The 13,903-nt window shown below is 41.6% G+C and overlaps 1 protein-coding gene across 1 annotated transcript in view; it reads right to left on the bottom strand.

The window, feature by feature from the left end:
* Positions 1–2,412: 2,412 nt before the first annotated feature.
* Positions 2,413–13,903, bottom strand: part of sh3pxd2aa (SH3 and PX domains 2Aa) — a 126,310-nt gene continuing 114,819 nt past the window's right edge. The window contains 5 exon segments of the mRNA XM_020594229.1: positions 2,413–10,432; positions 10,880–10,999; positions 11,323–11,372; positions 11,727–12,126; positions 13,315–13,436. Coding sequence (XP_020449885.1) covers positions 8,411–10,432; positions 10,880–10,999; positions 11,323–11,372; positions 11,727–12,126; positions 13,315–13,436 — 2,714 coding nt within the window. The 3' untranslated portion in view covers positions 2,413–8,410.

A 13,903-nucleotide genomic window follows, 5' to 3' on the forward strand; every position in this document is an offset into this window, starting at 1 on the left:
ACTGCTATTTTTTTGAACACACCCCTTTCAACTAATTGCCCAATTGCACAGCCTTAAGAGCGTGCATATCATGAATGCTGGGTCTTGTTTGCTTTCTGAGAATCTACTGCACCTACTGGTAACTTGTTTGCCATGTAGCAATAAAAAATATACTAAAAACCTGGGTTATTCTGGTTAGTCACATTGTACTGCTATTATTTTGAACAATACTGTATAGTATCATAGAGCTATATATAACACATTGGCCTCCTGTTGCACCATTGCTTCCACTTCACATTAAGTTATATGTTTCCTTCTTTGCTAATATATTGGTGAATTTTCTGAATTAAGTGTCTAATAGTGTTTGTGTGCACTTGACCTTTGACACTGAGACATAGAGAAGTTAAAATGTGACTTCCCCTATAGCACAAATGAGGCTGGCACTAGGGATCTGGTTGAAATGTCATGCTAAGTCATCTGGTGACCCCAGCCCCCTGTCGCATCATGCACCACGGTCTCTGCCTCAGCCACTGCTGCTGGGGTCTTCATAGTGACAAGTAGGGCACTGGGAGATCAGAGGAAATATTGCTCACTACTTTAAAACTCAAGGTGTAGATGTGCTCCACTAAAATGGCTGCACTACATATTCATGAAGCACCTCATTCAGATGTCTCTTTTGCAGCAGTCTGTGTTCTTCTGTGTATGCCACAAACCAACTCACAACATCTTCATATAAAGGAATTAAAGCATGTGAGTATAATGAGTAATACTTTCATGAAAAGTAAAAAAATAATGCAGACAAGTGTAATCAGATCCTTCATTATTCAACTGAGCATTCACACTTCTGTCAGAGATCATCACCTTTTAGTATTAACATGTTAATATTACTGGAGCAGTCATAATGGAATTTTAATTCAAGACTCAAAATCACAGTAGGTATTGAGGTGGTAAGACCATAGCCAGGTCTTACAATGGAGATTCATATGAAAATCTCTGCGCTCACTGTCTGGTTACTGGTTCAAGAGTGACCTCTAGAGGAGATGTACTGGTATGCTACTCTAAATGTTTGCTTCGGGTTAGGTTAGGAACTATGTTGTGTTGTTGGCTTCACTGCAGCTAAAAAAACAGCACAATACATGGTCACAAACACTACAAAGACAACAACAGGTTCAAGTGGCAGCACTAGACATTTAAAATTAGAGTGCTATAAAATGAGCCTGTGTTTCATTCTAAAACTATTATTTCAGATAAAAATACCAGTTTAACACAAAATAGAAAGGGGGAGGCATATCATTGTTAACACTGATTTAAAAGCTCAGTATTAACAAAATGCAACCGATTACATCCTCCAGCTTGTTAGAACATAACATAGCCAACAGATGCAGTTATTATGTAGGGAGGGAACTGGAAACCTAAAAATATGGTCTTTCTTATCACCATATTTCAAATTACTATCTAAAAAAACAGCGATAGCCTGATCTGACACCTCCCGAAAAATGTATTTTATTTTAAGAGGTGTAAATGTGTAGTGCTTGTTTTGGTTTACAGAGGTGTAAGCATATATTTTATCTAACTTCTAACATAAGTGATAAATCGCTCCATGCAGGCTTGGGTACAGGAGAGCAAAAACTCTTGCCTCTTCCTTTTAGTGGGGATCTGGGGCTCGTTCGTCTTCATTCATCGCCGTCATCCTCCTCACACCTTTCTGTCATAGCTCACAGCTCCATATATATAACCGGCTACATTGTTCTGCTCCTCCACATCTAAACTCACTTAATCTGGCCCGCACAGTCAGGCGAATGAAGACAAATGTCTCAATCTGTAATCCTTACTGTCGCATACTATCTACAGTAGATGTATCACACACAGGAAGGGGCTTTGCTCTTTGTCTGCAGAAGCATGTGAGTGTATGTGTGCAACAAATTAAAAGGAGCCAGGGTAAAACAACCAAGATACATTTAATATTGTTTCTCTTTTGGGCAATGCAAGTTACAATGTAAACATGTACAAGATACAAAAAAGGGACTTGTCAAATGAAAATGTAGCTAACAAAATGACCTGTTTTCCAAAGGAATTCACATGTGCAAAACGTGTCCAATCAGAAGGAAACCGGAGTAGATTTCTGTCCATTAGTGCACCTGTGTGTAGTGTGGAGGTGCTGTGAACAGTGTGGTCACATGACTCATCACTGAATGACTCAGTGACATTTACAGGCTCCTCCAGGCACATCTTCTGAAACAAGGGTTAACCATAACTTGCATAACGATGCTAATAAAAAAGGAAAAGAAAATGAAAATATAGCACCTCCTTTGGTCCAAACCGGGGCCTGTAGTTGTTATTATGTTTGTTAGTGTGGCTTTCATGCTGGTAACGGATCGTTTTTATCAGAATTTACAGATCAAGTGCTTGATGGCATCGGGCTTCCAAGTCTTTTTTTTTTTCTTTTTTTGGCACACTGCTTTCCACAGCAGGGTGGTGACAAATCTTATTCTATAAATACAACATCCAGGCTAAAAACAAGCTCTACCTTCCCATGAATCATGAATCCACCTCAGCTGTCACTCAACATCTATCACTTCTGACATCTCCCCTCCTCCACAACAGCATGGCTGCGTTCCGACCATGGCAGCAGCCACGCTGTTCTTCGTTAGAAAGCTGTTAGCACTGGAATACTGGCTGGCTGGCTGAGGTTAATTAAGACACACTGTTGTGCTAATTAGAAACGGGGGAGCCAAAGACAGACAAAGGAAAGCGCCACGGAAACACGGCAGCGCGCGTCGTTCCTCGACACAGCCTCCTCTCCGGAGCTCGGAGACGGCTCCCGCTGATGCCAAACAACTGTGCTTCTGTGAGGAAGTTCTCCGAATGACATAAATAATCAGCATTCGCAGGCCTCAGAGGTTGTTTTTTTTTTTAACCCAACTGCTTGAGAAAAAGACCTGCAGCTGCGCTTGTTCTTTTCTTTCTTTTCTCTTGCACAAAAACGAGACATTAATTAAAAACCTACCAAATCATCCCCCTAAGTATCTCCCACCAGCTCCCACACACTTGCTAAAACCTTCCTACCAAACCTGCCCCTTCTGTCAAACAACTGCCTTTATTAACTCAGCAATCACTCTATTCCAGAGCTGGATGCTGTTGTGCTTTTGATTTCATTCTTGTTTCAATTAGATGTGAATAAACCCTTCAAATCCTTACACTTTTACAAGAATCAGTTATTTTCTTCACAAAAACAAGAATGAATAAAGCAAAAAGAGACAAGAAATCCACTATTTGAAGACTTTTTTTCTGATTCAAAAATCTTTTTTCCAACACCCAGCTCAGATTTCACACCCAGGGCTACATAAGATCTGAAGACAGTAAAAGAAGCTGAAATCTGATGCAGGATCAGTTCTAAAGCTCCTCCATGGACTGAGAGTGAGGCTGAGAGAAGCTGCTGGAGTGTGAAACCCGTCTGTCTCTGTCTTACAGTTTTCTTGTGATGCAGCTTCAAAAACTTCAAGTGCTGCAATTAACACGTTGGAGAAGTGGGCTTTCACAGCTCAGGCTTCCAAGCAGAGAGCTCTTTAGGTCTCATTAGCTTTTAGAAAGGTGGGTGAGGGAGGTTTGACAAAATGGGCTCACTGTTGGAAGGGCTTATTTTTCAGAGTGGAGACAGTGCCTGCCGACCTTTCATCTCCCTCCTGTCAGAGCACAGCTCCTCTCACCTCAGAGTCCACTATCTGATTCATCCTGCATCCTGCTCTCACAACTCTCATCCTTGACCTCTAGCTTGTCTTCTCTTCCACCTGCAAACAATCCATCTCACCATGCACAAACACGCATGCATGTAAACACTCCCCACCCAAACCCTCCTATAGATGTCTCAGTCAATTTGCCGGCTGTGTCGAGGAAAGACATCGATTTATGTGGCAAAGGAACAGAAATAGGAGGAATGGGAGGAGGAATGTGCTATGGTACCAGCTCTAGTGTTTGGGAATACAGAGCTTAAGGTGCTTCAGCCTGAAAGGTGCAGTCCATTTTTAAAATAAAAGAAAGAGTAGAATAAAACAGGAAGTCAAAGCAGCAGCGCTGTATCACCTTTGGCAAGCTGTCCGGAAATGCACACATTTCCTCTGGCGTGAATGACTCCTCGATCATCATGAGTCTGTGTTGGCATGTGCTCACATGCTCAGTTGTGCAGGTGGAAAGCTAAACTCAAACCCCAGCCAGTTTCTTTTCCATTCTGTTGTGCAGATGCATAGGTCTGACAGCAGTGTGTCTGAGAAAGACTACACTGGTCGGCCATGTTTGAAATGTGAAGCTTAAAAAAATAATCAGATGTTTTGGGAAATAACCTTGTTGGCTTTGTTGCAGAGAGTTTGGCGAGAAAATTGATACCATCCTCATATTTCTGTGCTGATGAAGCTAGAGCCAGGAGACTGACACCAGGAGAACCACATTCAACTCCTAATAATAACTTTAACCAAGAGTCATGAGAGTGGTATCAACCTTTGCATTTCAACTCTGGGCAAGAAAGTGAACACAGGTATATTCCAAAATATTGAACTACTCTTTTAAGGTGGAATTTATCTATGAAAACAGAAGGATTTATGGACAACAAGACAGGGAGCTCTGTGTATTGGCCTGTACACACAGCAACTCTTTAGCACAATGATGTGTTCGGCTGTACAGTAGCACATCAATAAGGCCTCCCTGGGGCTCAGCAAGGAGAAGAACAAAGTTTTTTTTTTCTATTTTTGGCGAACATTCTAGAAGTTGATGAACTGAAGTGAAATGGCCTGAAGGTGCGTTCATCTGCCCGGTCTCTTGTTTACCGTCGAGACTCTCCCCATTGATGTCTGTTTGCTCACCACTGCAGACAGCTCTGAATATCACCTTCGTCATGGAGACCGGAGAGGAAAAAGTCTCATTTGGTTTGACAATGACGGGGTAAATGTCAAGAGAGGCATCTGCGTAGGTGGAGAGAGGGCACACTCCAGAGGGGGAACAAACAGGAGAAGAAAACAACAACACAAAAACAAGAAACTATCAAAATTCCATTCAGGCACGAACGTGACAGTTCAGAGCAGGGACACTGAGGCCCCCGATGAAGGGCCCATAATTCTCCATGTGTAAAGAAGACCCCAGATGGCTGTAATGTCAATACAGGATGGGTCAGTGGGTTTCTGCCATGCCATTTACAAATCAGTGTCCACTGCTGATCCAGGGCAGGAGGAGCAGAGAATCTGATCTTCATCATTAGAAAGTCCATCATGTCAGGACATAATGAGGTGTCACATGAGACTGCTTTGGTCCAGTGACTTTTCTGATGATTTCAGCCTCACGCATCTGCTCTTTAACTTAATTATGACTTTAAATGTGGCAGCTCAACCAGGAACGTCTACACTACCATCAGATGTAATTGTTTTACTAGACCTGTGATATTCTTCCTATTCTTGAAACATTAAGTGTTTTTTCTTTTTATCTATTGCACATTTCCTCACAGGTACACTTCAGAATTGAACAAAACAGGGTATAAAAATGAAAAAAAAAGAGCATACAATAAAAGCCTGACTAGACATAGATGCTACACAGCTAAATGTATGCTCGACACACAACCATTCTTTTGCGGGTGAATTCTTTTCAAACAAAGCGATATGCAATAATATGATGTGCTGGAGCACAATGGTAAAAGTGATTCAACACATTTACATAATGCCTTCGTCTTGATGGGAAGGGGCAAATATCAGCATCCTAGCTGTTTATGTTATTATTTATATGTCTGATATGGTTAGACCTTTTAAAATAAATGCAAAAACCTCACATACTTGACTAAATTATAATGTTTTTGTTGAGTGCTGAGTTGGCATTTTGCATATTACTGAAGCCCAATTTCTGTAAGAATTACAATCTGTATAATACTATACAGATTATTATTGTTACAGTAATATAGAGAAATATTTTGAATGGGGTAGCAAAGATCATCCAACTGTTATAACACAGAAAACTACTCATAATAAATACTTTAAATCAGGCATTATGTAAGACAATAAAGATGAAGGAAGTGCCCGTGATTTGCTAAAGTTGCAGCACACAGCATAGAGGAAAAAAGGACCTTTTGAAATTTTCAGTAAAATAAATTATTGCCCAATACAAACCATGTACTACAAAAATATTTTTAGCTGCACTCAGATAAAAAAGAGAAAAAAGAATCTGTACAGTTCTGGGGGAGACTCACTGACCAGCAGTGCATTTCTTATTGCACTGAGGTAAGATTGCTGATACACAAGCTGTGTGGATCTTTAAAAATCATGTTGTAGTACCTTTGACCTGCCACACGAGGTCTCTGGTTCTCTACTGCTACGCATAGACTGGCATGTTTACAGTAGAGAACTCAGAGCTCCTCCTCTCATTTGAGATGAGGAAAAAACCAATAGAGACATTTAAATAATATTAAAAAATGTATTCAATAAATAAATGCTGAGTATTTACTGCATCTTTGCATTAATGCACCATAAAAACAATTTTAAGGTGCACTAATTCACAAAACAGAACCACTTCGTTCCTCATTATTGTTACTGTGTGATCACAGAGTAACAAATAAACACACAAAAAACAAATATGGTTTTGCTAAATTAGATAAAGTAGCAGGTACTGTACTTTGTTTAATAATATGATACTGTCCAGCAGAAACATAACAAAAAGGTAGTGTTCAGCCTCAGACTGAGAGCTCCCACTGCGTGTTAGAAAATGTATTTCAGCAGTCTTGAACATCAGCCGTGTTAATTTTTAAAGTTGGATTTAGTTCAGAATTTCAAATTGGTGTAACTTCTGCACTAGGGGAGAATTATTTGATATTTTTTAGGTGATTGCTAAGTTTTATTTATTTGATTTTAAACTGTGGGATCAGTAAGTCAACTTTCATTAAACTATGTTGTCTATTTCGTATCAAAAGCAATACTGCACAGCAATATCAAATACAGTTGATCAGTCTTTGAGAAGTATCAAGTGCTTCTGGGTACTGAACCTTGTTTTTCAGTTCAGAAACCACACTTTAGGCATTTGGTTTGTACCATAAATAAATAGTAATAATAATAAAACTTGGCCAATGAAATGGTATTTCTCTTTGTTGTGTACACACTGGGCTAAACTTTATGCAAATATGTCCCTGGGATTCCAATTTTTCACTGCATTTCCAGTACTTATTTAATACAACTCCACAAATAGCAGTGTCATTATATGAATACAAAATATATATACAAAATCAATTGTTCCTGGAATTAAAACACCACAGTAAACCTAACTCTTTGTAAACTAATCATTTTCATTTGTTGAGGTTATTAGCTATCCAGATCTGAGGTGGTGTTGTTCCGGAGGGCACTCAAGTTGTTCCTTTGATTTTCCAGGACACTAAGATATCCAAGTGTTATCTTCAAGTTTCACAGGTTTTTATATCTCAGCTAGTTACATCTGGGATTAAAAAGATTCATCTTAATACATTTTTGTGGGGCCTGGGGTTCCATGACAAAACTAAGCCAATTTATCCAACTGGAGCACCTACTGTATGTTTTGCCAGTATCACTTCAGATTGTACAAGACGTAAGGCAAGAGCTTAACTTGTCCAACTGTGGGCTGTTGGTGGAAAACAGATGTCACAAGAAAGCAGAAATAATTCTCTAAGAAAAGACTTGCATCAACACAAGACATTATAATGAACAACAAACGAAATAAAAATACTGATAATGAGATTTTCGTGTTGTTCTGTTGATGACATCTCATCACCTGGGTCCTTCACGTCTCTGTTTTTCTTTCTTTAATCTGTGTATTGGACCCAACAGAGCGGTCTACATTAAAACGCTGCACTTTGTTTGCACTCTGTAGTGGAGCTCTTACTTAGTTATGGAAATGCTCTTGGTGGTGTTCAAAGGCCTATGGCACTCTTAAAAGATTTGGTTGATTTAATGTTTTGCAATCCACCATTTAGGACCTCCATTCAGGTGATCAATCACAAAAGGCACTCATTGGCCATCATAGTCAGTGAAGGGCAGGAATAAGCATAGCCATTACCCTGCTCAGCTTCTGTATTACATAATGCAGGCCTCTTTAAGGGGTTAGCACTCCCATTCATACCATTTTAGATCTCAAAGATGCAGTCCACTAATTTCCTCACCAGTTCCATGTTTCGGTCTCATATTTCCAGCCAAAATGTTTCAAATCTTTACACTCCACCTTGTATCCATTTTAGTAAACCAGCACTAAAAGTGTCCTTCCTTGTCAGATTAACTCATCCTTCTTTTTAGACATAACCTTTTCATAGATGTATATTTTCAAGGACATATTGCTTACAGGAGACTGCGGGTAACATTCTTAAGGAGTGATGCCACCCACGCTCTTGGACATCGAAAGGGGAAGTTGGGGTGAAGGGGAGGGGAAGAATGTGGGGTTAGTTCTATTTTTTCCGCTCTAAGTAGTTGGAGGGGACCCAGCCCTTGCGGGGAAGCAGGCTGTCCTGCACTTGGCAGTACCACCATCCATTGGGATTTCTCTCCAGTACCTCAAGACAGGTGCCCTCAGTAAAACCCATGGTCTCTTCATCACCACGATAATCAGCGATAGACACATACACATCCCTGCCAAGGTTATTGTGGATCATTTGGCTCTTCTCTATGGGCTTGGGCCGGACTGTGGACACAGGGATGCCGTTGCGTTGGTTAACTCTACTAAGGGTGTCCTGGACGTTACTTGTGCTGAATGCGCTCCCTGACAACCCCAGGCTCGAGCGCTCGGCAGGCCTCGTTTGACTTTCAACAACAACATGTGGCCGCACAGTGCTGAAGGAGGCATTTCGGCGGACGCCAAGCGTGGCAGACCCAGAACCATAGTGATCACTTCTACCGAGTGATTCGTTTCGCCTCAGAGACCCTGTCAGGTAGTGCACATCCTTAGCTGGCTGTGTTGTGGTCACAAATACAGACTGAGGCCTCACTGCCACCTGGCGTACTCCGTTCCTCATTCGCACACCTCCGTTAACCATCCCAGTTGGCTTTGAGAAGCCACCTGGCGGCTTGGAAGGAATTGGTGGGGTGTTCCTCCTCAGGCCTTGATGCTGCTGAGTCAGACCCTGAATATTAATGCTATTGAGGGCCAAAACATGTTGTTCATTTTTCTCCAGACTGTTGGACTTACTCCCAATGCTCCCTTGTCCATCTAATTCCAGGCCACCAGCATCACCCACTTGTCTGATAGGTTCTAAATAGTACGAGGGTGCCCAGCCCTCCTCAGAGCCCCAGCGGATGTACCACCAACCGCTCTCCTGTTTCTCCAGAACCTCAACCTCCACCCCAGCTGGGAAGCTAACCTCAGAGTCCTGGACCTTCTTGTAGGCATCCAGGGAGCGGTAAAGACTGGAGCCTTCCACGTCTGAGTCACCACGGCTTCCTTTAGAGTAAACAGAGGACAGATCTGAGGTGCTTCTTGAACACATTGAGTCCTCTGATGAGATAACAGAAGCCGTTTCAGAGTCATCCCCACGGGAAGGTTTGAGTCCATGTCGAAACTGACTTGTGGGCCTCAGCTGCCGTCTCAAAGAGCTGATGTCCATCCTTTCAGGACTTTGAGGCTCTGATTTGGTCAGGAGTGGTTTAGGTCTGACAGAAGGCTTGGGCCTGGTGGAGGGGCTTTGACCTATTCTCTGCTCCACATCCTGTGTGAAGGCAGGGCTTTTCTTTGGGCCTCTGGTCAATTCATCTGATGAAGAGTGGGGACTGCTGTCCTGGGACCTGAGGCTGATATCTGTGTGTCTGCCGAGGGTCTGACTTCTCTGATTCATCTCTGGAGTCACAGTCTTGATGGGCCTACCAGTTAAAGGTGAGGATCCAGAGGGTTTTCGTGGGACCGTGGAGGAGTGGTAGCTTCTGGGGGAGTTGGGTTCACTAGAAACTTTGGTTGAGGTTCCATTAGGGCCACTGCTTTGCACAAAGCCATCATTCTCATAGATACAATCTTCTTTAGCAGCCTCCTCTACAGACCTGAAGGAGGCTCTTCGATGAGTGAACACAGGGGATGCCTTACAGACAGGAGGGGAGGCTTTGCAGGAAGGAGGGGAGCTGCGGTACTTGTCGCTGACCATGCTGATGAGCTTCACATCCAGGGGGCGTTCACTCTTCAGAGAATCTGTGTCAGACTCACCTTCGCATCCAATTGCAGGAACATCATATTCAGGTTCCTCGTACACAGGCCTGCTAGGTGGCTCTGAAACTTTGGAGGCAGAGTTAGCAGGGGGAGGAGGAGTCTCCTCAGAGTCTTGTTTTTTGACAGGTGGAGCTGGAGGTGGGACTTTGGGCCGGGTCAGGGTGCTGGTACGACGGCTTAGGTTGGGTTTCTTGCGTTTGTCAATATAGGAGCAGGGGGCCCAGCCCTCCATCTCTCCAATCTGCACATACCACCAGCCTCCAGGGTTCTTCTCTATCACCTATACAAGGAGATAAAATCTATTTAAAAGATAAAATCGATAAAAAGGAATACTGTATTTTGAAACATCTGTCAAAGACTGACATGTGTTAGAGTGAGGGTTAGAGGATTAGACAATCAAAGACATGCTGAATCACAGCAGTATATAACAAAATGAAAATTCTTATTATTGATTTTACAGTTCTCTTGAACTAACATTAATGGTGAAGGTTAAAACACTGTCTGTAAGTGTCAGCTCAACATATCACATAAAAAACCTTGAAGGAATCTATGTTATCTTCTCTCTACCTGACGCTTTGCAGAGAAAATTGTGGCTACATCATGTTCAAACACAAATCTCAAGGTCGTATTTCTATTGCCTCAGCTCTTGTATCTATCTGGAGAACGTGTACTCAGTGAGTCCTGACTGTCTTATCTCAGTGACAACAATGTCGATCCAGCCTCTTACATCAGCCTTTTGTCCTCCACGGAAACTGATGCCATCAGAGATTGAAGACTGGAAATCAGCTATGGTGTAATACTCTGCTTCCACAGCAGGGGGCTCTGGTGGCTTGGGTAACTGGAATCCCTGGACAGCAAAAAGAGAGATGCCAACAGATGACATCATATTCAGTCATCATTACATTATCTCTGCCTATGACTAAAGACAATAAGAATAATTTATGACTGCATATGATATAACATACCATAATATGTTTAATTTTTAAGTATGTATAGTAAAGAAATTCAGATGATCATAGACAAGCTAAAGCTTTTAATGTGCTTTAATAGTTGCTATGCCAACTCTTGCAGTAATCTGGGAGCTACTTTCTTTAATAATCTTTCTTTTTATGTTACTATTCTTATTTACTGTCTTTATACTCGCTTTGGGAATCTTGTTAAATGTCTTACCAAGTTGGTTTCTCTTCTTGGGGGAGGTTTTTGTCTCAGATTTGGAGAGCCTGATAAACACAATGACATCTTATAGTGTACACATCCTTCATAAGCTAATGTATATGCTATAAAACACAAACTGGCCATTTATATTTAATATGTGAGTAAAATAGAAATCCACACAAAAACATTTTAAAATTCTGTTAAATAGCCTCTCGGGTTAGTGTGATAAGTAGGCTATATGTTATTGATAACACCACCACCACCATTACACCACCAGCCAGGTAGCTTACCAATAGCATCAAAACCTACACAAGAGGAAAATGACATCTTAATGTCTCATAAAAAGACTACAAATTCACTGCTCCATTCACCATTATAAAAATCTCAGCTGTCTTTTCTGACACACCACAAACACTCACCAATTTCCACTCTATGCGGTGCCACTCTTGCAACAGCTGGGGACCCTGGTTCACTTCTGCCTTTACTTTCATTTAGGGCAGTGCTTGCTGCTATTCCTAGACATGGACTGTTGGTGTCACGGCCCGCGCTCAGCCTCCTGCCTGTCTCTGCATTTATTTCAGAGTTATAGGGCATGGGGAGGCTGATCTCACTCTTGGAGATGTGGCGCTCTGGTGTGGTGCTCCCCTCTCCGTCTGTCTGGATGTCCTTCTCACTGACCGACTTCTTCTGCAGCAGGTTGCTGATCTCCATGATGTTGCCAATTATCTCCACGGGGCCTGTCAGATTCTTCTTACGAGGGGAAAAGTCATCTTTTAGCTTTTTCAAGTAGGAGGCAGGGGCCCAGCCTTCTTTCCATGGCTTGCTGCATTCATACCTGTTTTCTAGCATTTAAAGGAGTATTGCACCAATTTACAAATGAAAGTCTGTTTTACCCTGAGCATGTCATCAGGATTATCTTGAGAATGAAAATGTATAAAGCCTGAATTATAATCTGGGTGTATGAAGTTTGAAAGCTTGTGTGAGCATTTAAAAAATAAATAAAAACAAATTATGGTATTGGCTAGGAAATGTAGCCAAACATGTAGCTAAACATCTGGGCATCTTGGTTTAGTGATTTTGACCATTGTTTTTTTTTTTTTTTTTACAATTTTAAAAAATTATTTTGTGTTTTTTTCAGTTGGAATCACTGGAGTCTTCCTTTAAGACCACACACTAAACTTAGTGGAACCATAATCTATACTTTATGATACTCAAACAACAGAAAATTTGACCAATTTCTTGCATGAAAGTATGTAAAGTAAGATCTTGTGTACTGAGTAGACACTATTCTAATTCTATGGACACAGTAGCCAAAGGCAAGTAAACAGATTGCATAATATATGCAAAGAGACACTGCTTCCACACATTTCTACAGTACTTTGATTGTTATGTTCAATTAATCATTTTAGAGTGTTTGGTGAAATTCCGAGTCATTTGACTTCTGCTCAATAGCAACATGATCATCCCATGTCTGCAACTACCACCACAGAGTCCCCATAACTACAAAAAGCCTTTGACTGTATGCTTGTATATATCAGCATGAAAACTTTTAATAAGTTTATGCATGAGCATAGGAGATGCTACAAGGCAGCATGTTATAGTCAACAGCTGTGCAGTGGAGCTCCACTCTTATGTCCCTGGGGATACAAAGAAACAAAGGACTGGCAGGAAATACACCCTGGATGGGTAAACAACACACATGTGTGCATATATGCAGAGAAACACACACTTAGAGTTAAAAAAAAAATCCCAGGCAGAACACCCAGCTGATCTGTGGAGAGTGCCATGTGTTCATGGATTCTTCTCAATGCCATTAGGCAAATCAAAGCAGCAGGAAACCACTGCCTTCATCACAGCACTATGCAATCCCTCCCATGAACAACATCACCGATCTCTGAGGACTCATTCGTTTTGAGAATGGATGAAGTTGAAGAGATTCCATTTCCCATCAGTCTCTATGTGTAGACATGAGACTGATGCTCCTGCCGTTAACTCCTGAGTGTTTACTCACCTGATGTACCACCAGCCTTCCAGGTTCTTTTGGATGACCTCCACAGTGACCCCTTTCTCAAAGCTGACTTCATCCTTTCCTTGACTGGTATATGGCTGTACAGTAACATATTTCTCTTCTGGAAATTCAGATGAGTAAAGGAAAGAGAAAAAGAGACAAAGTGAGTGAAATAATATCATTAAATAGTCTCACATTGAAGGGTTACACTACTGTGTAGTTTCCCAGAGGGCCTTATGAAGGAAAAAATAGTGAGTGTGACCTACTTAAAATGCTCTGACTATTTCCAAACCAACACAAGCACAAGCCACCCCCCACCCCCTGTCCTACACAATAATAACAAACAGTTCCCTCTACTGGCTCAACCTCTCACCCTTGCTGTCAGTTTCTTATCCACATTAGGCCTCATTCAAGCTAATTGGATTCTGATCCAGTATTTGTCTCTCTCTCCAGAGGACAACTCTTCTTCTAGCAGAAGGCCTACATCAGGGTCTGGATCAAGGCCTTCCCTTGAGGAGATAAGATATTTGGACCAAGAACTAATTTCTCAGATCCCTATCTGACTGGCACTCCTCTCTCACGCTCTGC

This window comes from Monopterus albus, unplaced genomic scaffold, assembly GCF_001952655.1.
Source record: "Monopterus albus unplaced genomic scaffold, M_albus_1.0 scaffold22.1, whole genome shotgun sequence".
NCBI lineage: Eukaryota > Metazoa > Chordata > Actinopteri > Synbranchiformes > Synbranchidae > Monopterus > Monopterus albus.